The following is a 27,484-nucleotide window of genomic DNA, read 5'->3' on the forward strand; positions in this document are numbered from 1 at the left end:
ATATATATATATATATATATATATATACATATATATTTCTCCTCACTTAGACTTTTTTTTTTCTCTGAAGTATAACTTTTTCAACTTTCAGCTTATTTTCAAAATCGTAAAAGAAAAATATTATTAATAAATACAGTCGATATACAAGTTATATATTTCTATAGAATATAAACATGTGGAATATCAATAAAGATCAACAGAAAATACATGTCATTAAAATTAGTAAATAAAAATCAAAATAAAGCAAAAGAACGTTACATATAATTAATCTTCCAATGGTTTGATATCTGGTCTAAAGCCTAATGCTACAGTCTTGTTTGGGTTTAATCCATTGGGCATAAATGAATAAAATAATTTAATATGTTTAAAATTGGTCGTTAATTGAAATTCTTTATAATTCCAGTATAAATTTCTTAACCAAAGATGAATACATGGGAAATCATATCTTATAGCTCCCAAATTAGTTTTCAAATAATTAAAGTAAATTGCATCAAATCTGATAAGTGGAGCAAATAGAGTAATATCTGATTCAGTAATATGATCAGTGATAATGAAAAAATTTCTCAAAATTTCCTTTTCATTATCTTTACCGTACTTTTTGACTAAGACTTCGTAACGGTTTTTTAATATTTCTTCAACTTTTTTCAAACTATCAAATAATTTATGTAAATTTGTTTCATAGTCTTCCTGAGTCTTGGAATAGCCTGTCTTATAAACACCAGAATTAATATTTGGATAAGCCCATGAATGAAATTCTTCAATTTCTTTAGAAAATTCTTCAGGCAATAAATCAATTTTTTTTGTATTAGGGTTTGACCATTTGTCAAATACACCACTATTTAATATTTCAATTATATCACCACTTTGGTTATTAACAATTTTTTTAGTCTTTGTATCATATAGGACAGGAATAGAAAGAGCACCTGTGAAATTGGGGTTGCTTTGTAAATATAAATCTTTTAAATCCTTAAATCCATTGAATGGATCAAACGTACCATCAATATACATTCTTTCAGTGCCAGGTGTACAATCTAGAAATGAGTTTGTTTCATCTTTATTAGGCAAAATAACGCCACCACATATTTCAAAAGGTGTATCTTTCTTTGGGTTATCACCGTCCTTGAGCTGCATAAATTTCCATCCATTTGGCCCCTTTTCCCAATGAGTTACAGTCAAACCGATAGTGCTCTCTAAACCTTTCAATGCTCGAGCTAATAGAGCTCTATGGGAATATGGACAACCAAGACCAACATATAGCCAGTATCGTTTGTCTTCTGGTTTGAAAATAGGATGATCCCAAGAAATTGTATCAGTAAATTCTGTATTATTTGTCATGCTGTTTTTTATAGTTGTTATTTATAATTGGTTAAAGTCTTCGAAGATTCGGTTAAGTAATGCAGTATTCTTTTGATGAGCCAATAAAATTGAAATAGTTTTTACCTAGAACTATTTCAATTTCTTTATATAAGAACTTATTTTATTATTAATTATAAAGTATTTTCTTTTATAGGAACGTTTTCAAATTTCCCATAATTCCAATTAGGTAATTACATTTTTGATATTTGTATGGCACGCATTTTGACTTTTTTCCAAATCCTTTAATTTCCCAATATATACATTTCCGTTAGTCAACAACTTTTCTGAGTTACTCAGCAGAATTCAATGATTTCAAATGAGAATTTCGGAAATAAATTAAAACAAATTTAAACGATTGTAAAAGACACGATTATCAATTAAAGCCATTGGATGATAAATTGGATTTTAAGTGAGATGACATCATTTGAAGGCATCATGCATTTGGTGAATAGATAATTTAGATCAGGAAAGTATCAAACTAAAATTAAATAAAGGAGCTACGGGTGAATAGTGCTCACGCAATACCAAGAGGGTTTCTAATATCGTATGAATACTTGATAACTAAAACAGTCTTAGATATCAATTTTTTGAACTATTAAAGGGATCAATATTTTCTTGTATTCTAAAGTTGTACCTTTTTTGAAAATATTTATATGTATACATCATAGAAAGAAAATTAAGCAATAGTCAAAAAAAAAAATAAAAAGGCAATCACTTAAGCACTCACATAACAAAAACAAAATGTCCCAAGGTACTTTGTTTGTCAATGACTTTCCAAGAGGTATTGTTGCTAAAAGATTGGTTGAGTTTTATAATCTAGATGTTAAGATTGAATCCACTTCAAGCCCAACATTTATAAAGGAATTTCCGTTAAAAAGAATACCAGTTTTCATTACATCAGATGGTGTAAAATTGCAAGAAATGACTCCATTAAGTATTTATCTTGCTAATTTCATTAGTGATAAAAAAGTTAAGGCTCAATTGCTAAGTGAAGGTAATATTTTGGACCAAGCATTACAAGGTAAATGGATGTCGTTGTCCAATACTGATTTTTTTACATGTGCAGCTAATATATTTTATATGTCTGTTGGTAACTGGCAATATTATGAAGAATTGGACGAAAAATTTTGGAAAGAAGTTAACGCAGCTGCTTCAGTTTTCGAGGAAAGATTATCGAAAAATAATTATTTAGTTAATGATAATATCACATTAGCAGATTTGATTACAGGCGTACAATGGGCATTTTCATTTCAACATATCCTCGGTGAAGAATTCAGATCTAAATATCCAAGTATTGAACCATGGGTTAGAAGAGTTATTGGTGAGCCAATCTTGAAAGAACAATTTAAAGATTTCAAATTACTTGAAAAGAATTGTGACTCTAAATTTCATTGATTGTTACCAGATTTTGTTCATATATATATATATATATATATTTTCTTTTTTTTTTGATAAATGTTAACTACTAGAGCCTTGATATATAAAGGATCTTATTTCTAAATAACGCTCTTATTTACTATAAAAATAAATATATTTAAGCCAGGTTCAGTACTTAAAGTTAAAGATATAGATAGATAAATAATATATATCGAGCAATTGAATTGTTATATATATATATATATTGTTTAAGCCTATGCTGTGACATACAGAAGTATTAATAGGTGTTTATAACCATATCTATATCCTATAGATCTATTCTTAGTCTTATTAGTTATATTAAGTACTGGGATTCAAGAGAGTTAGATATTGTTATACAGTGTTTAAGATGTAAAGACGATTACTTAATTTAGACATATATAGTAAATACTATAACTAAAATGAATATATTTCTTAAATAGTGTTTTTCGATATAAAAAGAAAAACACGTTTTAAACAATAAGTCACATGATAAAAAGTATTTTACCACTTAATAGAAAATGATATAATCATATTCCGGCAGCCTTATCACTGCTCAATCATTATTTTATTTTTCTGTGTCTAAATAGAGTTAGTTTTAGTATTATTTGATCCTAATTATATAGTACCCATATTTTGGGAAATACCATTATTTTGTCCACTCCTATGACTCATTTTTCTACAATTAATGTTGTAAACCAACTTAGGAGTACGATACACTTAAATAGTAATTACCAAAACTAAACTTAACAATCTTATTAACTTAACACCAGTTAATACTTCGAACTTACGAATATAATTGTTATTCTTCTTAAACTAAATAACTATATAAAAGAACTATAAATTTATGTCTTAAGTCTGAAAAAGCTGGCCTTTAAATACTTTTCAAAGGTCAACGCCAGCTTTTCCATTTTACTTTAATTGGACTGTTTGTAAACTTACTTACAAGGGTAGGAGTGCCCAGTTTAAGTAATGCTGGCTAACTAGTAGAGATTATGCATCGAACCGATATTCACAGGTATGCAACTAGCAGTTGCTCAGTGTTATGTATAATTTCTAGTTAGCAACTTGTAGATAAGTATAAAGTCAATCTCTTCTACAACAATTAACAACAACAGTTAGGGAGGTTGGCCGAGTGGTTTAAGGCGTCAGATTTAGGTAGACCCTAAAACTTGAATTCTCTGATATCTTCGGATGCAAGGGTTCGAATCCCTTATCTCTCATTTTTTTGGAATTTTTTTCTCTGATAGTTGGTAATCACGTGATTTATCCCCAATAAGCAAAATTAAACCAATTGATAGTTAATTCTATAATATATATATATATACTTTTTAATCTAATTGATTATTACATTTATTAGAATCTATCTGTTTCAATTTTCTTCTAATGCGAATTTTCTTATTCTTTAAAGGTTGCATTTAGAAAAGGAAAAAAAAAATGAAATCAAAATACTATAGGACAAAATAAAGATGCAGTAGAAAGAGAAATAAAAAAAACAAGCAAAAGTGTGTTATTTGAGTATAATACGACGAGCCATGTTTCAAAGATACGTTTATAAACGATTAATAAATGATACGATTCTTAAAAATAGAAGAAGCATCCATATGATGCCTACATTACCTAATAATGAAACCTTAATTGCCAATGGTATACCTAACATATATAGTGGTAAAGGGTTTTCTGTTGCCTGGGAAGATCGCCAACGATATTTAATTGAAAAGTTGAATATGGTTACTAATGGGACTACTTTTGAATCTATGTACCCTTTCCATATCATGTTGCAAGCAAAAAATCGTAAAGATCAAGCACATATCTTTAATTTGGCATCTAGCGTTCATAATAATCACTTATTTATTGAAAATATCTTACCCAATGGGGCAGAGGATGCTGTTGGACCAAGTAAATTATTTTTAAATAAAGTTGAGAAATCGTTCAATAAGTCATGGGAAGAAATTAAAAATGAGATTATTGAAGTTGATTCCAGAAAAATTGTTGGACAAGGGTATATCTTTTTAATAGAGAATTCTGATAAAAAATTCCAATTGCTTAATATTCAAAATAATGGTACACCATATTATTTCCCTATGAATCAAAGCCATGATTTGAACCATGTTTTACAACAAGATGAAATTGAGTTATACCATGAACTAAAAGAGATTGTAAAGGATCCAAAAGTAAAGATAAAGGATTATAGCATACCCATCATATGTATCAGTCTGTGGGATCATAGTTATTTGAAAGATTATGGAGTTGACGGACGTGAAGAATATTTGAAGAACGTTTTAAATAATTTGAATTGGTCTGTGATAAATAGTCGATTATTCAATTAATTAATACAACTTTAATTAAACACATGTAAATAAATTTTCGAAAAAAGCTTGATCATGTAATACTTATGAATATATATATAGTTAGATAGATGTATATGTATATACAAAAGTTTTTAAGCGGATAAACCAATAGTCCCACAAGCGTTTCTACCACCTGCGTTACCAGTCTTTAAGGATTCTTCGTTACCACCTAGACCCACGTCATCGGTACCAGCGTGAATGACAAAGGCTCTACCGACAACAGAATAAGGACCCATCAACTTGATAGTGTCGTTGACGATGGTACCTTTAGCGACACCATTAGCATCGGTCTTAACATTACCTAAATCACCTACATGTCTAATTTCTGAGGTCAAAGAACCATGGGTCTTACCAAATGGATTGAAATGTGGACCAGCAGTTACACAACCATTGGTTAAATCACCAAACTGATGGATATGGAACCCACGTTCAGCATTTGGAGTATTACCTGTGATTTCGTATTCAATGGTGGTTGGAGCGTCTTCAGATTCTTGAGTAAGACGGACTAAACCAGAGACACCAGCAGAACCGGTTAAGATACAGACAGCGTTGACCATTTTTTATTGCTATTACTAATATAAGGAAGTTAGATGAGGTGTGTTAGTATTAAGTGTTGGTTAATGTTTAATGTTTGTCTTTTTTCACCCAAAAAACAATTTAATCGTGATTATTAATCAAATCTATCGATGAAAATTAATCCTATTTTATATCAATTTTTTTTCAAATTAAAAATGAAAAAGAAAACGAATTAAACGAAGTTAGTCATAGAGAATGATCAAATATATATATATAATGGAATATATCCACAAAAGTAGTATGAATAAATACGAATTCCGAGCAAGGTGATAAAATTGTTCCAGACTTCATCTCCAGAAAGCTCCCTTAATAGCCCCAGTAAAGACTTGATGCGTTTAGATATTTTGCCACCCAGTATGGGCGCCATCGGCCGACCGGTAGCGGTTTAGGGGGCGCCAGAAATTCGCACCAATTATGTGTGCCAGTAATCCGCTTGGGCAGTTTGTGTCTGCAATTCCGCCGGAATTTGTGTCACCATGTCCACGTGACCGATAACGATTTGTATCACGTGATCGCGTCACGTCAGAAAATATTGCGACAGCAATTTCCTTATCACGTGCGCAATAGGCACCTGCGGCCGAATGTTTCTATTATTAAATAATTGTTGTGGTAGCCCAAGTCCGGACACTTTGAAGGTCCGTGGGTTGTTTCTTGCTGCTTGTGCTGTCTAACTTCCTCGGTTTCTTCCAAGAATCGTTTGCAGTAGCCTTTATATATCCTAGCTCTAAGTTTCAGCTTGACCTCGAGAAATCCGTTTTGGTCTTGCACCCTCCAGTTCATGCAGGCCACAAACAGACCCTGTTGTTCACCAGTTCTAGCTGACTCTACTACTCATTCCTCTATAGATCGTCTTATCCTTAACCTTCCGGGTCGACTCTCATAGTTTCTAATTGATGCTGTACCAATAGCAATAATACCTGTGACCCTAAAAACCAGTCGCCGAGAGTTCTGATTATATAGATCCTATCTAAAAATAAGAGAGAATAGAAAAATAAAAAAATAAAAAACACAGCAAAAAAACGGTAAAATAAGACGTAACGTTAAAAATAAGACAAATAAAATCAATCTACAACATATACTGTGTCTAGTAAATCTGTAGTTTAGTTTAGTTTAGTTAGGCTTGGCTTACTCCTGTGGTTTACTCCTGTTCATTCCGCACTCTCATTTGCTACGGCTCTTTCTCTGTCCCCTTTCCTTTTCTGCGTTTTTCTGCAGCGATTTCTGGCTCGCTTTTACTATTGCCGTTGTTGTTTTTTCATTTTTTCCATTATCTTATTGGATTTTATATCTTTCGGCATCTTAATACAACTAACTATAATTTACTATAATAATACTATTAGTTATAATTACAATTAATAATCATCAATTTTATCAAGATCGAAAAAAACTGCAATAGGCAACCATACACTCTATCACATCAATCCATTATCATGTATAAACGAATAACTAGTTCATATTCAAAAGTATTGCCAAACTCTTTTTTCATCTTATTCCCATTGTATCTAGGGGTAGAACTGATCTTAGGGATATGCATCTTGAACAAGTGTTCAGGTTTTTATGGGATTCTAGCTTTATTCACAGGGCATCCACTTTCTATCGTACAATGGTTGACTTATATCTGGTCCATCTTCACTCTATTGATCTACACACAAGGTATGTTCCATATTAAAAAACCAAACGTGTATCTTTTTTCGCAAATATTTACTATTTTTTCCCTAGATACAATCTTCACATTATTCTTAACTTTATACTTCGCTTTAGATTGGTTCAGTTCAGATCATTCCAATAAACAATCCGAAAATTCCCTTCAAAGAACTGAAAAGGACATAGAATTATCTCAAAAGCAAGGTGCCTCTTCCACTTATGAATTATTTTTAATAGTCATTGTAACTCTATTCACACTTATCTCAAGATGCTATTACAATCTAGTACTAGCTTCCTTCTTACACAAATTATTCATAAATCCAAAATTTATCATTGATCAAGATGATGTAGAAACAGATTTGAAAAATAAATCATTCTTTAAAAAATTTGGTGGTATTTCCAAAAAATTGTTTTCTCATTTCTTCTAAATTATTACATTCAAAGAATTAATCTACTAAAACTAATTTAATTTAATTTAATGTTTCTTTTTTTCTATTTTTATACGTTTTATATATATTTGTTTTTAGATTTTTATAATCTTTTGCACATCAAAAAAAGGGAAATCTTCTCATCAACCCTTCATATTTTTATTTTTTTTTCAATGATATTATATTTCCTCTTTTGATCATCTCCGAGATTTACCTTATTGGGTATTTTTTTATCTATTTATTTATATTTAGTAGCTTTAGTTGGTTTTTTTAAGATTATTATTATCAACTATAGTAATTTATTTAAAATATATTCTAAATAAATATATGTCATACATGAACTTTAATATACTTACATTGTAACACAGCTGAGTAACTAATATTTCTAGATATTTATGGTCTTTATACATACAACAGTAGATTTACTGGTTTAGGATAAAAGATAGTATAACTTGAATATAAGTTACTAATAAAAACCCCAATTAGAAAATTCGTTGCCGTTAATTAATTGACATCATGTAGCTTCTACAGGATATACTAAACATGAGAGGCACGTAACTCTTGTGAGGCTAATTAGGCGAAAAATTTTCACTTATAGACGACGATAAATTGACTTCTCTTGTCCAAAACATAATGTATAAATTGCCAATATTTCAGTCGACATCTAATCATTATATTTTTATATATTTTCTACAATTTTAATTCCTACTCAAAAGGGTAGGAGGTGTCTATACTATAAACAATATACAAAAAAAGAATTATTCTCTAAACTATGACTAACAGCAATACTAATATTAAGTATTCTAAGGTCGTACAAATATAGGATAAAATAAAGTTCTAAAAAAGGGGTACTGCTGTTAAAGCTGACAATAATTAAGCTTGGAAGTTGTAAGTCAGATATTTTGATGCAAACATATCTGTCGTAGTCAACAAATTTTGTAATGAGGTGTCCATCAGAATCTAACAACATTCTATCTGATAGCTCAATAATGAATCCCGCTTGTTCTAGATCAAATAAACTGATTAAATTACAAGCAACATCTGTGGAATAAAGTACCGAGATGGGAGCAATTTTGTTATTAGTTATCATGAATTTGATTTTTCCTTCCCCTGAAACATCGATTTTCCTATCTTAAACGGCAAACAACTGAGAATTGGAGATAGGAGAGAAATCATGTAAAATACCAGTATCTTTGATCGCTGAGCATTGAGCTCCAGAATCTAGAATTAGTACGTCATCTAAGGGGAGTTCTTGTAAAGCAGGCCTAAGTGTCAGTAATTCGTCAATCAGGTTTATTGTAATTTGGATTGCCTTCAACTTGGCTTTCTTCTTGACAGACTTCTTTTTGTTCACTGCTGTTGTTGGCTTTGAGGCATGTTCAAGAACTCTATTTGGGCATGTTACTGCTGTATGAGTAGAGCTCTGACAGGTTTGACAGTTTAAGTTGACTTTAGCTTTAAGCGTAGATGTTACTCTAGCAATTTCGGGTGATTTTATCTGAATGGCGAATAGAAAATTTTTCAGATCATAAGAACTAGATCCTTTAAGATAATTAGAAGTTATGTTGAAGTATTCACCTTTTAACGATTTTAAAATTCTTCGAGCAATCCAGTCATCACTAATAGCAATGTCTAATTCCTTGGCCTTATTTCTTAGACCTAATATAGTGAACCTGAAGATAGTAGCGTCCATTTTTGTGTCAAACGAGATGTTATATAAAGAGTCTAGAAACTCTTCATAGATTTCATGGTCTGTACGAATATCCTTGGATAAGGTACACTCTACTATATAGTACAACGACATAAAACCCTTGTTAAGTTCGTTTTGGAACCATGTAGGATACGCCCTTGCAGGTACATACATGTTAAATATTCTAAGAACATAGTCTTTCTCCTCGTTGGAGACTTTAATGGTGTGAGACTCAGGAGTAACGATTGTATGTCATAATCCCTGATGATTTAGGAATTGGTGAAATAATTTGATCCATTGATCAAATTCAGATCTTTCCGAGATACAATATAAGCACACTTTGTGCGTCATATCATGAATCTGGTGTATTTTGGAAGTTGAATGAGTAACATTGTCAAAATATCTCCATTATCGTTAGGGATATTTTTAGGTTCATATGCTCCTCCAGTGTGTACAAAGTCTGGAGTGAAAAGGTAACAATTAGCTATATTAGCTGAAGAGAAACTTGGTAGTTGGTTATATGGCATAACTTCTGACTCCATCTGCATAGACTGCATCATCTACAGGAACTGAAACATCATCATTGGGTAAAAGTAAGCCTGAGTAGCAAAAGTATTTGTGTTAATTGAGATGAATTAGCAAAATTAGAGTGAGTGTTTGGAGGAACACTAGAGTTCTTACGGGAAGAGTTGTAGTTTTTATTCCCTTGCTTATGAAAGGACTGATCGGAAGTATCGATTCCCCCACCACGAGTGCCATTATCGGAAATATAAGTTGTATTAATATTAGAGTCTGACATTATTTGGAGAATAATTTCTGCTGTTAATTGTAAAGTTAAATTATAGAAACCTCCTACCCTTCTGAGTAGGAATAAAATATATAAAAAATAAACATAAGAAACTACAGTGATTCAATAGAGTTAAGCATTCTAATTCAGTGTTTTATATGTAAAGTCGATTACTTTATTTAGAAATATATAGTAAAAAATATAACCAAAAAGAATATTTGTCTTAAATAATGTTTTTTGACATTGAAAGAAAAACACATTCACAACAATAAGTCACGTGATAAAGTATTTTACCACTCTATAGAAAATGACATAATCATATTCCAGCAGAAATACAAATTTCTAAACAAATCTATATCGACTATTTATATGTTTCAATTTTGGACAAGAAGAGCCAATTCATGGTCTATACATAATGAAAATATTTTCACTTACTTTATCTGTTAGGTTCATCATGCTAATTATAATGTGATCTGTAATATTATGTCATATCACTTATTTTAATATTTAATCGTATGACACATGAATTATCTAAGTGGGATTTTATTAGCAATATTACTTATATATAATACTCTTCTTTTATTCCTAAACAAGTAATTATTACTTGTTTACGCATAAAAGACCGGCTGTATTTAGTAACACTTATTTTCAACATAATCATCGTCCCAAAGAATTCAGGTAAAATATACATCTTGGTTATTTTTCACTGTTTCATACATTGTAAAGTTTTTTTTTAATATTATAAAAATTAACAAAAAAAATATTTAAACTGAAGTTCAAAATTTTAATTTAAATTTTCTTCAAGGTTTTCAATTTCCAATGTTGTCTATAATATCTGGTAGTGTGCATTTGTTATTATTATATATTTGTCAAGTTCTAAGCTAGTCTATAACAACTCAACTACAATATTGACTTATTAAGCCAACCCAATATAATATATATATATTATTAGAAATGGAACAACAAAAAAGATAACATTTATAGTATGGAAAGTCACTAAAAAAAATGAAGATAGAGTGAATGATAAGAGATGGCGGTAATTATATCAAACAATTAATTGTAGAGTACTGATTGTAACAGTTAATAAAATTTCTAAATGCTAGACCATTGTGGAACAATTTATCCATTTTATATACTTGTAAAATAGGAAATAGTAACACATATGCAAAATTTAAAAAACTTTAAGTGAAACGTACACAAATATATTGTCATTATACATTTTTTGTATATATAAACTAAGATAGGGAGTTAACTAAAGTAAATTATGGTCCAATCTAAAGAGGGGTGTTAAAGGTTGAGATATCCATAAAAAATTAGAAGTTGTAGATTTAATGAGAGTCGTTAAAAATAGGGAAACTATATGAGGATTGATGGGAAAAATAATTATAGAACTATATAATTATGTTACATAGTTTCAGAAGTGTATATTCTTAAAGTTTAAAATGTAGCTAATCTATGAAACTACAAACTTCATGTATGTAGTTAAATAGCAAAAAATCAAAAATAGGAGGGTTGGCCGAGTGGTCTAAGGCGGCAGACTTAAGATCTGTTGGACGGTGTCCGCGCGAGTTCGAACCTCGCATCCTTCATTTTTTGCTCTGTGATGTTACAATCACGTGATACAATATTTTTCTTCATTAAAGATTTCTTGTTATTCCAAAATTATTAAAGACTATGTAGATACCAGTCCATGTATCCTTTATCTCTGTATTTTGTGCACTATACCATTCTTGCAGTATATTTAATCATAATAACGGTTACTTATTACCCTGAACTATATACATAGGAGGTTATTTAAATATGTTAAGCTAATTATAATCTCATCCTAATTATCCTATCTAATCGGTGAATATTGAAATCAAAAAATAAATTACTGGTCTATAAATAAATAATACATATAAAATATCTGTACATAATAAAATTAGTTCTCAAAATTATTCCATAAGAATAATTTTTTCAACAAGATCTAAGACGAATTCTGCCTTATCATTCTTAGAATTATCTTTCATATTAGAATAATCTGGGTTTTCCAATTTAGAATTGATCGATTCATCTAATAAATTACGTAATTCTTTGATTAATAAACCATTCTTGCACCACGTTCTAATTGGTAACCAGTTATCCAGAATAATACCAGGAGAATGAATTTTTTCGCTTATTTCATAATGTAATGGACCACCAAATAGTAATACTGAGAGTGTATTCACGGGTGTAATATTACTTAAAAATAATTTACTTGTAGTATGAGCAGAATTGTAAATCATGAATGGATACTTTAACGCAACCATATCAGTTGATTTTTTCAAAATAGGTTGCTGATTATCTAACAACAATTGCACTTCTTCAGGAGCTATATTCTTACTTGAAAATGTAATCGATGAAGGGTGTATAAACGCTCTTGTCTTTGGCAAAGGCATTGAGTTACGTAAATCAAAAATGGATTTTTGATTTGTAGTAGAATTATTTTCCTCTTCTTCTAATTCATCTAATTTGTCAATATATTGTTCATTCCTGATCCAATATTTGATAGATGTAGCTTCTGGATCCTTTTCAATAGCACCTTGGGCTGTAGCTAAGAATTTTGGATCTGGTAGTTCAACACTAGCAACATTTGGATACGAGGCACCAATTAATATAGCCGATATGATATCTAAATTTTTCGAATTCCTATTCAAATATTCAGAATAATGGGGTTTATAATTCATTGGCAGAAAACCAACATCTTTTAAAATAGAATAATATTGTGTAGTTAAAGATTTGAGTTCTCTCATTTTATTAAATGATAAATAATTTTCATTCATATATGACCTTTTTTCACTTGGATTTTCTATGTTTAAATACTTCGAAACTATTTCCACCATAGCTAATAGATCCCCTTTTTTATTATATTTTGACATTATTTGTCTTATGTTATCACGATTATCACTACCCCCAACAAATGGCATAGCACCAATACCTAATAGAGAAACAAGTAAAATACCTATGTCAGCACACCCAAAAATAATGCTATAAACCAATAATTTACCATGCTTACTGTCCATGACAGGCATTAAACTAACATATTTACCTAGTTCTGTTAATGTAGAGTCATATTCATTCACCAAACCAATAGTTTGTAGCATCTTTTCTGCTCTATTGAGAGCATCTAATGGTGGCGATTCTAAACCGGTTCTTAAAAATTCCTTGACATTTTTAATACCCATTGATTTCACTGATAAATAAAGTGATTCTAAACTCACCCTTTTTATTTCAGGAGCTGGCATAGCAACCATATCTTCTTCATAGAGCCTTCTAGAAAATAACTTAAATGACATACCTTCACGAACTCTACCCGCACGACCTCTTCTTTGTTTCGATTCTGCTTGAGAAATGAAAGATTCAGTTAATCTAGTAGTATTGTCCTTGGGATTATAAAACATGGTCTTAGCCTTACCTGTATCAATAGTACACACACAATCATCAATAGTAATAGATGTTTCTGCAATATTAGTAGAAACGACAACTTTTCTCCTAGACTTAAAATTTTTAAATACTCTCTTTTGATCATCTGGTGATAAGGCTGAATGTAATGGTAATACTTCTAAGCCTGTAACAGTAGAAGACAGCATTCTACAGCATTTATTAATTTCTGCTACACCCGGTAAGAAGACAATAATAGATCCATCATCATCATTTTTATCCAATTCTTGATGCACAAAGTCCACAGTCTCAATAATCAAATCGTAATTGATTTGACCAGATCTGAAAAATTTAGAATCTGCCCCAGGTGTTAATAAATTATCGTCATCTTCATTATCAGAATCAACATATTTACCCTTAGGTTTTTTAATTTTGAAATTAACCATCTCCAAAACATCCTCTAAATAATAATCTTTAATAGGGAATGTTCGACCTTCAATATGACAAGTACCAAGCTTTGGGAAGTAATTTTTAAAAATATCAACATTAACAGTTGCACTCATTAAGACAATTTTTAAATTTTTAATTTTACTCAACAAATTTTTTAGTAGTATAACAATTAAATCCGTATCTATGGATCTTTCATGGACTTCATCAATGACAATAATTGTGTTATTCAAGAAAGTGGTATCATTTTGCAAAATACGGACAAGAACACCTGTTGTCATGAATTTAATCCTTGTAGATGGCTTGGTTTTATTGACCCCCCTAATAATATAACCAACTTCATCACCACACTCTACACAACGTTCTTCAGATACACGCTCAGCCAAACCAATTGCAGATATTCTTCTAGGTTGAGTACAGATAATATTAGTGTTTCCGAAATCACCATTCGTCTGTAAGGAATCTAATAAAAATTGGACAACTTGTGTAGATTTACCTGACCCAGTTTCACCTGTAATTAACACAACCTGGTGACTCATAATTAAATCCACAATAAGAGATTTTTTTTTCCAGGCCGGCAAATTTGCTCTTACGTCTTGCATGATCTTGTAATCTAAGGTCTTAATTCTTTTAGAATATTCATCAGACAAGGCCTTTAGCTCTATAGATGAAATAGTGCGTTTCCCATATTTATTTTTATTAGATTTATTGTGATCCTTAACTGTATTTTTATTAAGTTGAATATTGCTGGAGTGGTGAACAGATTCATCTGGTAATAAAGGCCCAGGATTTTTGATGATTTTTTCAACATTATCCTGCAGCCATTCAAAGATATCATATATCAGAGGATTTCCCAACAAACTCATATCATTAATATATTGAAGAAGTTTCTTTAAAATTTGCTGTTTTATATAATTTGGCAATTTATATTTCTTGTCAAACGTGGAAACGATAATCCCTGGTATAGTATAAGGATACTGCTGACTCTTATATACTCTCAATTTTAAATGCAACCTTTCATTTAAAACAACAGAGTATATTTTATTTGGCTCGATAATTTCAATCCGTTCTTCATAAACACTTTGCAAACCTTCCAACTCTTGATTCCATAATTCAAGGGATTCGTCTTCAGATATAGAATACGATTCCACTTTATCTAGAGAGGATAAAATATGTTCAGTCAAATAACTTGCAGCCAATGCTTCATCATGGTTTGTTTGCTCCAAAGCAAAATAAACTTTATCTTTCGAGACTCCACTTTCCATCAGCCTGTCAATCATATTTCTTACATTCAAAGGAAGTGAAGATATCTCAATAATATTCTTTGAATCACTTTGTCTCTTTTGAAAGAAAGGTGGCAAGTCATCTTCAGGTAGATTGAAAAGCAAAAAAGATAACGGGTCATTATATTTCAAAGCTTCATCAACATGAACTGCTCTAAATTGAAGATCAAGTAAACGTTTTTTTAAATCAACACGATCACTATTACTTGAAGAATTTAGTTTTATCTTCTTCTCAGACCAATTTGTGTATAATTTTAATGCGGATTCCAATATATTTCTCGATTTTTCATCAAAATCAACCAATGGTGCTTTCTCCCAAGCCTTTTTAGGGAAATGAACCAACGAAACTGGTAAATTATTATTTTGTATCTTTCTGGAATTAACCTCTGAGATAGTTTTTTTAGTACTTTTAGAAGTTGATTGTTTGAAATTTTCTGCGTCATCCATAGCAATATTAATAGTAGCTACATGTTCCCGTTCTTTTTGGTTGTTTTTTGCCCTTAATTCTTTATCCTTTTGATCCTTCTGTTTTCTATCCTCCAGCAAAGTTTTAAATGGATCTGAATCAAAAATTTTCCCAGCTTTATATTCGTTTTCTTTTAGCAATTTCTTATGAAAAGCGGTCAAGTCTAGCCATAAATTTCTATGATTTGGTGGTAACATTGTATGCATATTTGTATTATAAGCAATACGACAAAGTGCGACAGTTGCTGCATAATGTCTTGCTTCAAGAGACGTTTCTTGCGGGATTAGCAGACCTTTACCAGCAATTTTATCGTACGTTGGATCATTCATCCTTATAGTCAAGATTTCTTTAGTTTTAGGATCAGTATAGGATATTACAGCAATTGCAAGCATTCCTTTATCACCAATCTTTTTCATATCGTATTCAACTTTATTCCATTTTCTCTTTTGACATGTTTCATGAAGTAATGTATGCGGAAGTTTCCCTGTCCAACTGGAAGTTGACGTTACTTTCGTACGGTTTTCTTGCTGTTTCAGTTTTCTACTCTGTTTTTCATCTATTTCTTGACGTTCTTCCTCTTTACCCTTAGCTTTACCTTTCTTTTTACCTCCAGCATTTGGAGTCGGTGATGAGGATGACTTAGAACTCGACTTACTTTTCTTCGCCATTATCCTTTTTAAAGCTAGAGTGAAAGTACGATACTAATGCTAACAAGGGTCTATAAAATTAAATTGAGACAGTTTATATTTTTGAATATTTTATTTTGAAATATTATGATAAATCTGAAAAATTATACTAAGTATATTTGTCTAATTTTTTTGAAAAACAAAAGGCCGATCATCTTTAATTTTATTTTAAATCTATTATTCAATATAGATAGTTAAAATGCATCAAGGTAAAAGTTAACTTTTTAATTGATACTAACACATAACTTTAATACAACAGTTAATTTTCATTTATTACTTTAAGATTTTTATTTTTTAATGATTGTGTAATTTCTATAAAAATCCAAGAAAAAAAAGTGCGTGCTAAATATGCAAAAAGTAATGTATTCTTATATATGCCAAAATAAATTTTTGTAGTATAAAATACCAGTTAATTGTTCGTCTACAACCAAAATACCACTATCAATACAATTTTGTAAAACTTCTGTTATCACACCAATTGTCCAGTCACTTTGTGAATACTCATTAAGCTTCTTTGAGATTTGAAGTAAATGGCTACCCGGAAACTGCTCTATAATTTGTACTATCTTTGTTTTGATAATTTCTAGAGCATTATCAGACCCCAGACATAAAATTCTCTGATTAATCTTCGTTAGCTTTAATTTTGTTAATCCCAATCTTTCAAAACTCTCACATGCTTCTCTCATCTCAAGTGGCGAAACAAACCCTACGCCAATTCGCATCGCTTTGTTGTACATCGCGTATAAGTCTACAAGTGAGATCATAACACAACCCTCTCTTTGCTGTTCATCTTTAAACTCTGAAGTTGCAAACTCGTATATCTCACGGGCAATTTCTTCGATGAAGATATTCTTATTGTAAAACTTATCTCTATCAACAATCAAGGAGGGAACTTGCTTAGAGTTCATCTTACTGCTACTAATATCATTTTTATTATACCGAGAATATAATTTCTCAATATCATCAGCAAATGACATTAAATTGCTTAAATCAGAGAGCGCATTGTTTAATAATATATCATTTCTAGCTAGCTGTGTTTCTCTTGACTGCTCTAGCGTAGAAATACCAGTTCTACTTAATTTAGTTTCGATATAAGGTAACTCTTTCATCACAGGACTCTTTATAGACATTCCATTGACGGAAACTAAATCTTTATTAAAAATCTCTGTATTTCTTGCCTTTGATAGATTATCCAAAGCCATTTCTGTTGCCTCAGAGAACAATATGCCATCTGAATTTCTAAAACTGAACTGAGCATAATTCACTTCTTTCAAATCAGTATTACCTGACGAAACATTCTCTAATAACAATTGGAATTTTTTATTTTTTCTAGAATTGAAGTTTCCTCGTATTTTTTTAGCTTTTGGAAGCCTCGTACCACATATTTCACAATTTCTAAGTTCTGAGTGATTAATAAAAGTACATGCTGGGCATATATTATCATTTTCACCTCCTGACTTTTTGACTAACCTTTTGGAGCTTGTTGAGATTGACGATATTTTGATAGAGGATTTAGATAATTCATAATCAGCAGGTACACCACAGTTTGTACAAACTGGAGGAGTTATCGTTGCTTCGGTAAATTCTCCTTCGTATTCGTTTGCGAACATACATATTGGACAAATCCACTCTGTAAGAATATCTTTTTTTGAGCTATTTTCTCTCTTCAACTTTGACAAGTGTAAAATGACATCTGCATCCTTAAAAAAAACGATCATTCTTGCAGACCTTTTTAAAAATTTTGACTGATATTCAATAGAGCCAATATCATCTAATTCTAATGCTAAAGAATTATTAATGGGATCATTATTGTCAACATAAATTATTCTCTGGGATGTTAAAAATATCCGACCATTTTGTCTATGCAGTATCTTCGATTTGCCATGATATAATCCCACATTATGATCAAGTAAGATATCTTTCTCTGCTTCCCTTAGAATTGGTTGGCCTGATGTACTAGTTTCAATAAAATTCCAATGATCCATATATTAGAATATTCATTAAAATAAGTGTGTGTATTAAGCTATCTAAGCGTTTGATTACTTATTTTTAAAAACATGGTTTATTATGTATATAATGAAATATTATCCTTGAGGCCTCGTTTTAGCATTCTTGGTTCTTTTTTTTGGCGCTTTATGACTCCAAGGGAGTTAATTAACATTTACCGAAAAAAATATCGATGAGCCGAATTCTATAACTTGGAAGGAGATTACTTAAGTATTTAACAATTACATAGAAGTATTGGTATAGCTTATAGATCTAATTATCAAGACTTTATTTAATTTTCTATGTCCTTTAAATTCTTCTTTTGCTTACCATATTTATGAGGCTTACGCTTAATATTTTTTCTTGGTGAATTATCTTTTTTTGAATTAGGAGAATCAATATCTGTAGGAGAACTTGGACTGGTGGTATATACTTCAGGAGGGGCAATTGATGAATTAGATATATCATTTCTCTGAGGATTTGAACCTTCAATATGTCTCTTTGGTAGACATGGTGCTATGATCCGTTTTTTGGGTGCATTAGTCTGATTTCTTGGTGAATTGCCATTAAAGTCACTAGTTGAATTAATGCTTCTATGTAGTCTTAAATCACTCTCTGATTTTTTCATAATATTTAATTTTTTTGCCAAAATTAAATCTTGTAATTTTCTCTGCCACACTGGAACCTGTTGGTCTAATATCTGTGTTAACTCATTTAATCTTTCCTCATCCTTTAACCTTTGAATTGGGTCGAATTTTCCAAAATGATAATTCCCCTCTCCATCAAACTTTAAAAGATGATTATGAAAATGCCACAGACTTGTACGATGGCAGACAGAAATTAATGAAACACCCAGACTTTGAGCAGTTTCATACATTTTCTGTTCCATTTCTGGAGACACTGCAGATGTACATTCATCTAAAACAGCAAATTTTGGTTTATGGTAATACATTCTTGCCATTGCCAATCTTTGTTGAATACCAATGGATAACTCGTCGTTCCAATTTCGTACAATGTTAAAGGCTTCTTTATCTTCAATATCCATAGAATTGTTTCCAGCATCGGAGGAGTCCTTTTTAGCTAAGGCGATAGCCAGGTTTTCAGTTATTAAATCTTCCAATTCTACCATTTTTAATATTTTTGCCAAGTATTCATCACCTTTTGTATAACTATTATTAAATCGGTTTTCAAATTGCCTTGTCGTGTCAGGGTATATAATTTGTTCTCTGAAAGTATACTTATTACCCATATACGGTCTTTGAGGTAAATAAAATATATTACAATTTGAAGATGGTGACATAACTTCAAATATAGAAGAATCATCAAAAGAGGAACTTCTTCTTCCTGACTCAGAAACTAAATCAGAATCGAAAAATGAGTTTGAAGGGGAATTTGTGCTACTGACATATTCCATTTCAGTATCAGAATAATAATTATTTCTATGTGGCATTATTAATTTGGTCTTTATATTTTTCAAGTTGGGATCATTTCCTTTATATTGCTGAATTGGCCATAAATTACCTAAAATACGGAATAAAGAAGACTTACCACAACCATTTGGACCAATAATTAATAGATGATCACCATAATTAAGCCTAAATGTTAAAGATGGCACTAATACTTGATTACCAGGTGTTATTAAAGGTACATTAATAAATTCAATCTTAGAATCGTCATATTCCATTAAAGCTTCTGCATCATTGTTAGTAGTAATAGGCAATCCAATATTTTTATTATTACTTTCAATAGTAGGTGATTCAATATTTTTTAATGGAGATGAATGTACATTTTGCTTCTCATATTCTGTTACTTTTTCATCTAATATTTTATTGAAATCAATTAATCTATATGAAACACCTTTTAATTGTTGAATATTTTTTTTCAATTCTACAAATTTACCAAAGGAACTAGATGCTGTTAACAATAATCTTCTATTTGTGATGAATTCCGCAGTTAAATCATTACTGACGCCATTATTAATTGAACTATCATTCTTAAAAAAAATTGGAATTGAACATAAGAATAAACCTGCTGCACCCCAAGTATATTTGACAATAAAAGTAGTTGCTAAATCATATATGGCCCTTTGTTTTAATTCTTTATTAATAAATAATATGATTTTGTAAAAAGAGTAATCCAGATTCAATAACTCTCTCCTTTGACCCCTTAGCAAAGCTACTTCTTCGTTATTTGAATGTAAGTTTGAATGTAATGATCTAAAATTACTTTCTAATATTGCCTTTTTAATTGTTATATTAATAAAATTTGGTTGTACTATTCGTAATATTGAATTGGATAGAAATACAATCAAACCCAAAATCAACGTACCTTCTCCCATGATTGAACTATTTGAAGACAATAGTTTAAATGAACATAGTATTAAATCTAAAGTTGGTTTTAATAATTGGTTTAATAAGATTGATGTATTGCTTGAGAAAGTATAGATATCCTTGGTCAAATTATCTTGGAATTGCATCAATTGAATATTATCTAATGCCTTCTTATTTTGCATTAGAGAAGAAATATTTGAATTTTCTACAGATGGATCAATATTATCTCTATTTTGGATAAGTTTGGTATTTTCATCATGATCTACTGCAGTAGAGTCACTATCTATATCATTAGATATACTACTAATGTTATTGTTCACAGAATTAATTGTAGAATAAAAAACATTATTATTCAATAGATATTTATCCAATAGATAATTGGAAATTTTTTTATTGATTTCCAAAGAAAAATATTTTGTTAAGAAAGTAATCAAAGAATTGATGATACTTGCTGGGACACCCAATACCATCCATTGACCCAATAATATTTTTAAAAATTTGCTATAGTTTGATTTAACCAATGAAGATACAAGTTTACCATCTAAAGTGGCAACATGTAGAGTTAGAAATGTTCTAATAACTAATAAGATGGATTGAGTTATCAATAGAGCAATACATCTCTTATCTTTCAAAATGATTTTTATTAGAAAATTTAATTTATTTTGATTTTTTTTCTTAACTTTTGATTTTTTCTTATTCTCATTAGTCTTATATCGGAATGAAATAAATCTTGATAAAGACGTATCTTCTTGCTGTTTCTGTTGTTCTTGATCTTGCGAATCTGATAGTTCCTTTTCATCATCACTAGAATCGGTACCATCGTTAGCCATACCTTTGATTTTCCTACTTGAATTAGATGTATATATAGTAGCAAAAAGTAAAAGAATATATGATGACCTTAGAATATTTAATCTATTTCTTTGATAGAAATTTAAAAACCGAAGCATAACTTTAGTGCTTTAAATGTAACGTTCTTTCTGTTATAAATAATTTTTTTAAGTTTTTCAATCTGTCATGAATTTTTTATATTGGAATATAATTGTGATTAATGATTATGATTTTATATATATATATATATACATATATATTTCTCAAAAGATTCACCTTGAATACCCCAACATTCTGAAATTGACGCTACTAGGCATTTCGGAGTTCATTCTTAGCCCCGCAATTAATAGAGGCATCGCGAAACCATCTCCTTAAGAAACAGTTATTAGGTTTGATCCTCAAAGAAAATAGGGTTTCACCAGGATCCCTATAATTTTAAAAAAAGAAATAACAAAATAAATCAGCTACTACAGGATTCGAACCCGAAAAGTTAGACACGAAAAGCTACACGAAAAGTTCAACACGAAACTATTTTTGTAAACATTTTTAATCTCTCACCTTTGATTCTAAATTAGGAAATGCCTCAATACCCGGGTACCAAAATTTTTGTATTTCCGAGCAGGGAAATTAGGACCTAAAAGGGTGGACAAAACTAGATCCAAAACGTCTATCAATAAACAGTTTGTCTGTTTCCAGTCTATTTTTTCATTTCGAAAAAAAGAAAGGAAGAATTTTTTTCATCGACCAGCTAGAATACATAGACTAAACTAGAAATTTTCATGACAATAAATTGACAATTCACTAGAACGAATGAAGAACCCAGCATCGTAGAATTACAAACTGAGAGGGGCTACGAATGGCTGAGTCGTCGACTCAAAACAATTTGCAATGATTTGGTACATATATTGGCTTAGATTCACGAGAGTGCAGAATTTGTCTATTGACACAGTTGCCATGTTGGTCAGCTTGCTTCTTGATTAATTAATAGAAATTCTGATTCGCAGTCCTGAAAAATTAAAGAGGTTGATCTATGAACATCATCTCAAACAGATTGGTAGTTGTATACTTCTGTTTGCCTGATTGACAGCATTTTATTTTGTAACATTTTATTTTGCTGCATTTTATTGTTTCTTGTTCTCGTTACGCATCATTTCCCATCATTGGTAACCCTCCAGCACTATGTTATGCAGTTTCCTGATTACTATGTAATTTTTTAATGATGATTTATGTTGATTTGAAGTTGACATTATTTTTTTTTTCTCTTCTAATGACTTTGTTCTAAATTTAAATTTTTAAAACGTAATTTTCTAAATTAATTTATCTTAAAGCCTAGACCTTACAATTCTTTCTTAACACCCCTTCTGTTTGTAGATAATACTGATTTTCATCCCATCCCAAGGAAAATAAAATAGAAAAGTATTACTTCCCTTCCATTATATATATATTATCGAGTAGTTATCCACAGTAGGCTCTGTACTTGAAAAAAAAGGATAGTATTTACTTCGCTAAGAATATTTAAAACAAATACATCAGAGAAATCATTGGATTCTGTTCCATTTATTAATAAATCATCCCATTAAATTATAATATACATACATTATGGCTAATACATTCAGACTGCTCCTTGCAGGTCTATTCACATTCTGCGCCATGATTTTGGCTGCCATTTCATGTGCAGGTTCCACAAGTGCTTATGTTCCAATCGATAGAATTTACACTTCACAAATTAGTCTGAAAAACTTAGAACAAGCAGTTATTTTTCCAAATATCAAAGATAATTCAATCTTTAACAACTTACCATCTTATGTCAATGTTGGTTTATGGTCATTTTGCGAAGCTGATGCCAATGCTAAAGTTACCAAATGTAAAACTCAAAGTGGCATTCAAACTTTCAATTTACAACAAGTTTTATTCGAATTAATCGACTCTCCAGAATTAACTTCATATGCCGATGTCTTATTACCACAGAAATTACAAGATAAAAAAGGTTACTACAATAGATTAGTCACTTGTATGTTCGTGTGTACTTTATTAGGTGTCCTAATCAGCTTTTTAGCTCTGATCATTAATATTGTCAGATTATGTGCGCAAACTAGAGTTTTGACTTGGTTAGGACGTTTCCTTTCATTATGTGCTTTCTTTGCCATCTTAATTGCTGCTGCTACTAGTTCTGGTACTTATATTTACATTAGACAAATCTTAAACAAGAATGCTGCCGAATATGGTATTAGAATGAGATTAGGCGGTGTCTTTTATGGGTTAATTTGGGGTGCTTGTGGTTCATCTCTCTTGGCATTGATCTTTTGGGGTAGTGTTCGTGATGGTCCATTGGGCTGGATGCGTGGACGTCGTGGTAGCCCAATGCCAAACGGTGGTGCTCCTGAAAAACGTTTGATATTATAGAGATCTTCGAATAAAAACATTTATGTAGCTATTTTTGTTTTTGTATTATTAAATCCATGTAATTTGTCATTTAATTTATGTCGAGTCTATTAGATCTACTCCTCCACTTCAGTTTTTCAACATCATCAACAGATATATATTAATCTTGGCTATATTTATTCAAAAATTTGCTGATTAATATTTAGAACCAATTATATTTTTTAGTATTTTTCGTCAAGATATGATTTTTTTGCTCTTTTTTTTCAGCCTACTCCTCTATGTGTTCGTTATTTATTGTACTACAATCTCTACGTTCCTTTCCTATACGCATTTCATGTGAATGCAATATAGTTCTGTATAATATTTTTATTTTTATGTACAATATATATATATAATTTTTTCCTTCAAATATGGGATAAATTTCTGATACTATATGAGCATCAGCTCTGCCCTAACTATCTTGTATAATCTATTAGCAGAAAAAGTATATTTAAAGAAAATCACTTTACTCCAATATGACGTGTAAAAGTACAGGAATTTTTACGCTTTACCAGTTATACGAAAAAAAAATAATGTAGATCTAAATAAGATCAGCTTTGAAAATCCCTAAAAAAGTAATACAAATTTAGATCAGAAATAAAAAAAGGCAAGTAATGATTTCAATAGATATTTTAATTCCGATCCTTTCTATATTATTAAAATTTCCAATATTGATAATCTTACCTTTTTACAAATTTTCAAATGAAAATAGAATAACAATAATAATATGTTTAATCTACTCAATTTTCATCAATGGATTTTTAATATTTAATGATTGGCATAAAAGTAAAGGAAGCTGGCTTCCAGTCGGAGAATTAGTATCACATAAAAGACAAAAATATATTATAATAACCGGTGGCAGTAATGGATTGGGCAAACAAATCATCGAGGATTTTTTAAAGACATATTCAAATATTGAAATAATTAATCTGGATATAAAGCCTTGGGATAACTCTCTCAAAACAGATAGAGTACATCACTTTACTGTCGATTTATCAAATATTGAAGAACTAACTGCCGTGATTGGAAATATTAAATCTAAGTATTTAATAAATGGTGTCAATCCAATCGCCTTAATCAATAATGCCGGTACTAGAACTGAATATAAAACACTCTTTCAATCTAATATTATTGATGATGAGAAAATTTTTACAACAAATCTTAAGGCCCCCATCTTATTAATTCAACAACTAATTAATACTAATTTGAAAGAAAAGACAAAAGATACCGGTCAATGTTATATAATCAACATAGCTAGTTCTCTTGGGATCTTATCACCATCTAAAGTCTCAACATATGCTGCTAGCAAAGCTTCGCTGATTGCAATGAGTAATTCTTTGTCCCATGAATTAATGCAAGATACTGTTCTAAAAGACCGTATTCGATGCTTACTAGTGATAGTTGGCCAATTAAATACAACAATGTTTAATGGATTTGAACCTCCAAGACAGTTTTTAGCGCCAGTCATTGATATTAAAATGTTATCAACAGAATTAATTAAATGCCTGGAAATTGGTAAAAGGGGTGAACTTTATTTGCCATTTTATTCTAATTTTGTATATCCATTAATGTTTTTACCGTATAGCATACAACATTTCGCTCGATGGATATCTCAAATGGATAGTTGTTTACCTGAAGAAAAGGCCAAGGCGCCCAAATGAGGTATAATACAAGGAAATAGGCTTGATTAATTGAGATAAGAATAATGCAAAGCTAAAGTAGATATAAATATTCTATACAAAACTATATAATGATAATATTGGGTTCTAATAAACAAATCATTGCTAATTTTAATTTTTTTTCTTCTCCTTCAACAAATTAATTTGATCATTCAAGTATTCATAGAATAGATTGGTTTGTAGATATCCTTGCTCTGAGAATATCTTGGTGACCAATAATTCAGAAGTCAATTCGTTGTTTTTTTCTGTAGAGTTATTTACATTTATTAATTTGAAATGGATTTGATAGATTGGAGTATCGTTGTTGGAGTTGCCCCTTGAATTATTTTCAATTAATCTAGACATTATTTTCAATTTAATGGAATCTTTCTTGTTGATTCCTTGATAGGTGAGACCCTTTTCGATGAAATGATTAAAGATCCAAAATGTAATAGATAAGATGAAATAGAGACCTACTAATAATTTTTGATAAAATAAAGTTTGATTCCATTTGAATTTCTTATCCAATAAAAAACTGGTAGCGGCAATTAAACCCATTGAATAACCCAAACCTAATTTGATATCTTGGAAGAGATGGGATTGGGTATAGTTCAATCTTTTCAAAGTAATTGGTAAAGCTTCATCTAGGGCTTGGCGCAATTCTGGAATAGAATAGACATTAATTGGCTTTGACATTATAATTTCAACACTGTGTAAACTATGATGAACTTTTATAAGCGTAGTTTAGATCGTGCTGTGTTTCTATAATTTATCATTTGTATTCAGGTTTGTTTTATTAATCTTTGTGCAATTTTCAAATCTTGAAGCAACGCTCGGCATAGCTTCCAACAAAGCCCGAAATCTAAAACAACTTTTACATTCCCCACATTGCCAATCAGATTATAGTAGATACTAGCAGGCTAGAGAAAGAAGGATATTTGCAACACATTACTTAAACTCAAAGTTTTGAAACCTTTTTTCTTTTAACCTATACTTCATATCTATTGTTGTGGAAATTAGATGATAGACAAAGTGTTATTTATAACTAAATATATACCATAACTGCTTATAGATGATCCTTATTGTGAAGCAAATCTTTACTTTGGCATCATGTTTTCCCTAGTTTCATCAATTCAAGAATGCTGTTCCAGAGTTTTATCAAACTATTTATTATTCTCTTTATATTTTAACAAATTAAGAAAACACAAATGATAGATTAAAACTTCCATTTTGTTTATACCACTAATTAATTTTTCTAAGAAGCTGTAGCTAAGAAACTTACAGTTCTCTATTCCATAATAGCCTTCTTTACTAGGATCTACCTTTAATCCTTATCATCCTATTAGCCCCCCTCTAAGAACCTCTTTCCCAAAAAGTATAAAATTTCTATTTATCCAATATCTTGCATCTCTCACTCCACACCATTCTCACCTACTTTGCAACAGACTATAAATCCTAGCCGCTCAGGGTGCCTTCCAGCATAACCAAACCCTATAAATAACCCAACATAACCCCAAATGTTTAATCTTTATCACGTGTGTTATGATCACGTGGGTGCCCCGCTCCTGAAAACGCCCCCTCGGCTGACGCTCATGCATTCCAGTAGCACACTACTAGAAGATCGCAGGAGATCCAGAGGCACTGACGGACCGTGAGCGACGCTATTTGAATTGTAGAATAGCCGGTGTCAACAAGGGTGCCGTGTGTTTCTCACTGCATAAACAAGAAGAGTTAACAACTTGGCGGGCAAAAT

The 27,484-nt window shown here is 30.6% G+C and overlaps 12 protein-coding genes and 2 non-coding genes across 14 annotated transcripts; 7 read left to right on the forward strand and 7 right to left on the reverse strand.

Annotated features, from left to right (window-relative positions):
• Positions 1–264: 264 nt before the first annotated feature.
• TBLA0G01970 (uncharacterized protein) lies at positions 265–1,335 on the reverse strand (the record flags this gene model as incomplete). Its single annotated transcript, XM_004181610.1, has 1 exon — positions 265–1,335. The coding sequence occupies one exon, from the start codon at positions 1,333–1,335 to the stop codon at positions 265–267; it is 1,071 nt and encodes a 356-aa protein (XP_004181658.1).
• Positions 1,336–2,097: 762 nt separating this feature from the next.
• TBLA0G01980 (uncharacterized protein) lies at positions 2,098–2,751 on the forward strand (the record flags this gene model as incomplete). Its single annotated transcript, XM_004181611.1, has 1 exon — positions 2,098–2,751. One exon carries the CDS (start codon positions 2,098–2,100, stop codon positions 2,749–2,751), a length of 654 nt encoding a protein of 217 aa, XP_004181659.1.
• A 1,121-nt stretch (positions 2,752–3,872) lies between these two features.
• TBLA0Gtrna5L lies at positions 3,873–3,974 on the forward strand. Its single transcript is given in 2 exon segments — positions 3,873–3,911; positions 3,930–3,974. It is a non-coding gene; the product is annotated as a tRNA-Leu (tRNA).
• Positions 3,975–4,286: 312 nt separating this feature from the next.
• On the forward strand, positions 4,287–5,081 carry RSM26 (mitochondrial 37S ribosomal protein mS42; the record flags this gene model as incomplete). The annotated part of the gene is made up of 1 exon (XM_004181612.1): positions 4,287–5,081. The coding sequence occupies one exon, from the start codon at positions 4,287–4,289 to the stop codon at positions 5,079–5,081; it is 795 nt and encodes a 264-aa protein (XP_004181660.1).
• Positions 5,082–5,194: 113 nt separating this feature from the next.
• Positions 5,195–5,659, reverse strand: SOD1 (superoxide dismutase SOD1; the record flags this gene model as incomplete). The annotated part of the gene is made up of 1 exon (XM_004181613.1): positions 5,195–5,659. The coding sequence occupies one exon, from the start codon at positions 5,657–5,659 to the stop codon at positions 5,195–5,197; it is 465 nt and encodes a 154-aa protein (XP_004181661.1).
• Positions 5,660–7,108: 1,449 nt separating this feature from the next.
• Positions 7,109–7,750, forward strand: TBLA0G02010 (inositol phosphorylceramide synthase regulatory subunit KEI1; the record flags this gene model as incomplete). The annotated part of the gene is made up of 1 exon (XM_004181614.1): positions 7,109–7,750. One exon carries the CDS (start codon positions 7,109–7,111, stop codon positions 7,748–7,750), a length of 642 nt encoding a protein of 213 aa, XP_004181662.1.
• Positions 7,751–8,882: 1,132 nt separating this feature from the next.
• TBLA0G02020 (gag protein) lies at positions 8,883–9,614 on the reverse strand (the record flags this gene model as incomplete). Its single annotated transcript, XM_004181615.1, has 1 exon — positions 8,883–9,614. One exon carries the CDS (start codon positions 9,612–9,614, stop codon positions 8,883–8,885), a length of 732 nt encoding a protein of 243 aa, XP_004181663.1.
• A 2,119-nt stretch (positions 9,615–11,733) lies between these two features.
• Positions 11,734–11,816, forward strand: TBLA0Gtrna6L. Its single transcript has one exon. It is a non-coding gene; the product is annotated as a tRNA-Leu (tRNA).
• A 345-nt stretch (positions 11,817–12,161) lies between these two features.
• Positions 12,162–16,490, reverse strand: TBLA0G02030 (RNA helicase; the record flags this gene model as incomplete). The annotated part of the gene is made up of 1 exon (XM_004181616.1): positions 12,162–16,490. One exon carries the CDS (start codon positions 16,488–16,490, stop codon positions 12,162–12,164), a length of 4,329 nt encoding a protein of 1,442 aa, XP_004181664.1.
• Positions 16,491–16,876: 386 nt separating this feature from the next.
• On the reverse strand, positions 16,877–18,493 carry VPS36 (ESCRT-II subunit protein VPS36; the record flags this gene model as incomplete). Its single annotated transcript, XM_004181617.1, has 1 exon — positions 16,877–18,493. One exon carries the CDS (start codon positions 18,491–18,493, stop codon positions 16,877–16,879), a length of 1,617 nt encoding a protein of 538 aa, XP_004181665.1.
• A 293-nt stretch (positions 18,494–18,786) lies between these two features.
• On the reverse strand, positions 18,787–21,771 carry PXA2 (ATP-binding cassette long-chain fatty acid transporter PXA2; the record flags this gene model as incomplete). The annotated part of the gene is made up of 1 exon (XM_004181618.1): positions 18,787–21,771. The coding sequence occupies one exon, from the start codon at positions 21,769–21,771 to the stop codon at positions 18,787–18,789; it is 2,985 nt and encodes a 994-aa protein (XP_004181666.1).
• Positions 21,772–23,251: 1,480 nt separating this feature from the next.
• PUN1 (Pun1p) lies at positions 23,252–24,055 on the forward strand (the record flags this gene model as incomplete). The annotated part of the gene is made up of 1 exon (XM_004181619.1): positions 23,252–24,055. The coding sequence occupies one exon, from the start codon at positions 23,252–23,254 to the stop codon at positions 24,053–24,055; it is 804 nt and encodes a 267-aa protein (XP_004181667.1).
• Positions 24,056–24,687: 632 nt separating this feature from the next.
• On the forward strand, positions 24,688–25,734 carry TDA5 (Tda5p; the record flags this gene model as incomplete). The annotated part of the gene is made up of 1 exon (XM_004181620.1): positions 24,688–25,734. One exon carries the CDS (start codon positions 24,688–24,690, stop codon positions 25,732–25,734), a length of 1,047 nt encoding a protein of 348 aa, XP_004181668.1.
• Positions 25,735–25,863: 129 nt separating this feature from the next.
• On the reverse strand, positions 25,864–26,427 carry SPC2 (signal peptidase complex subunit SPC2; the record flags this gene model as incomplete). The annotated part of the gene is made up of 1 exon (XM_004181621.1): positions 25,864–26,427. The coding sequence occupies one exon, from the start codon at positions 26,425–26,427 to the stop codon at positions 25,864–25,866; it is 564 nt and encodes a 187-aa protein (XP_004181669.1).
• Positions 26,428–27,484: the final 1,057 nt, after the last annotated feature.

This window comes from Henningerozyma blattae, chromosome 7, assembly GCF_000315915.1.
Source record: "Henningerozyma blattae CBS 6284 chromosome 7, complete genome".
Lineage (NCBI taxonomy): Eukaryota > Fungi > Ascomycota > Saccharomycetes > Saccharomycetales > Saccharomycetaceae > Henningerozyma > Henningerozyma blattae.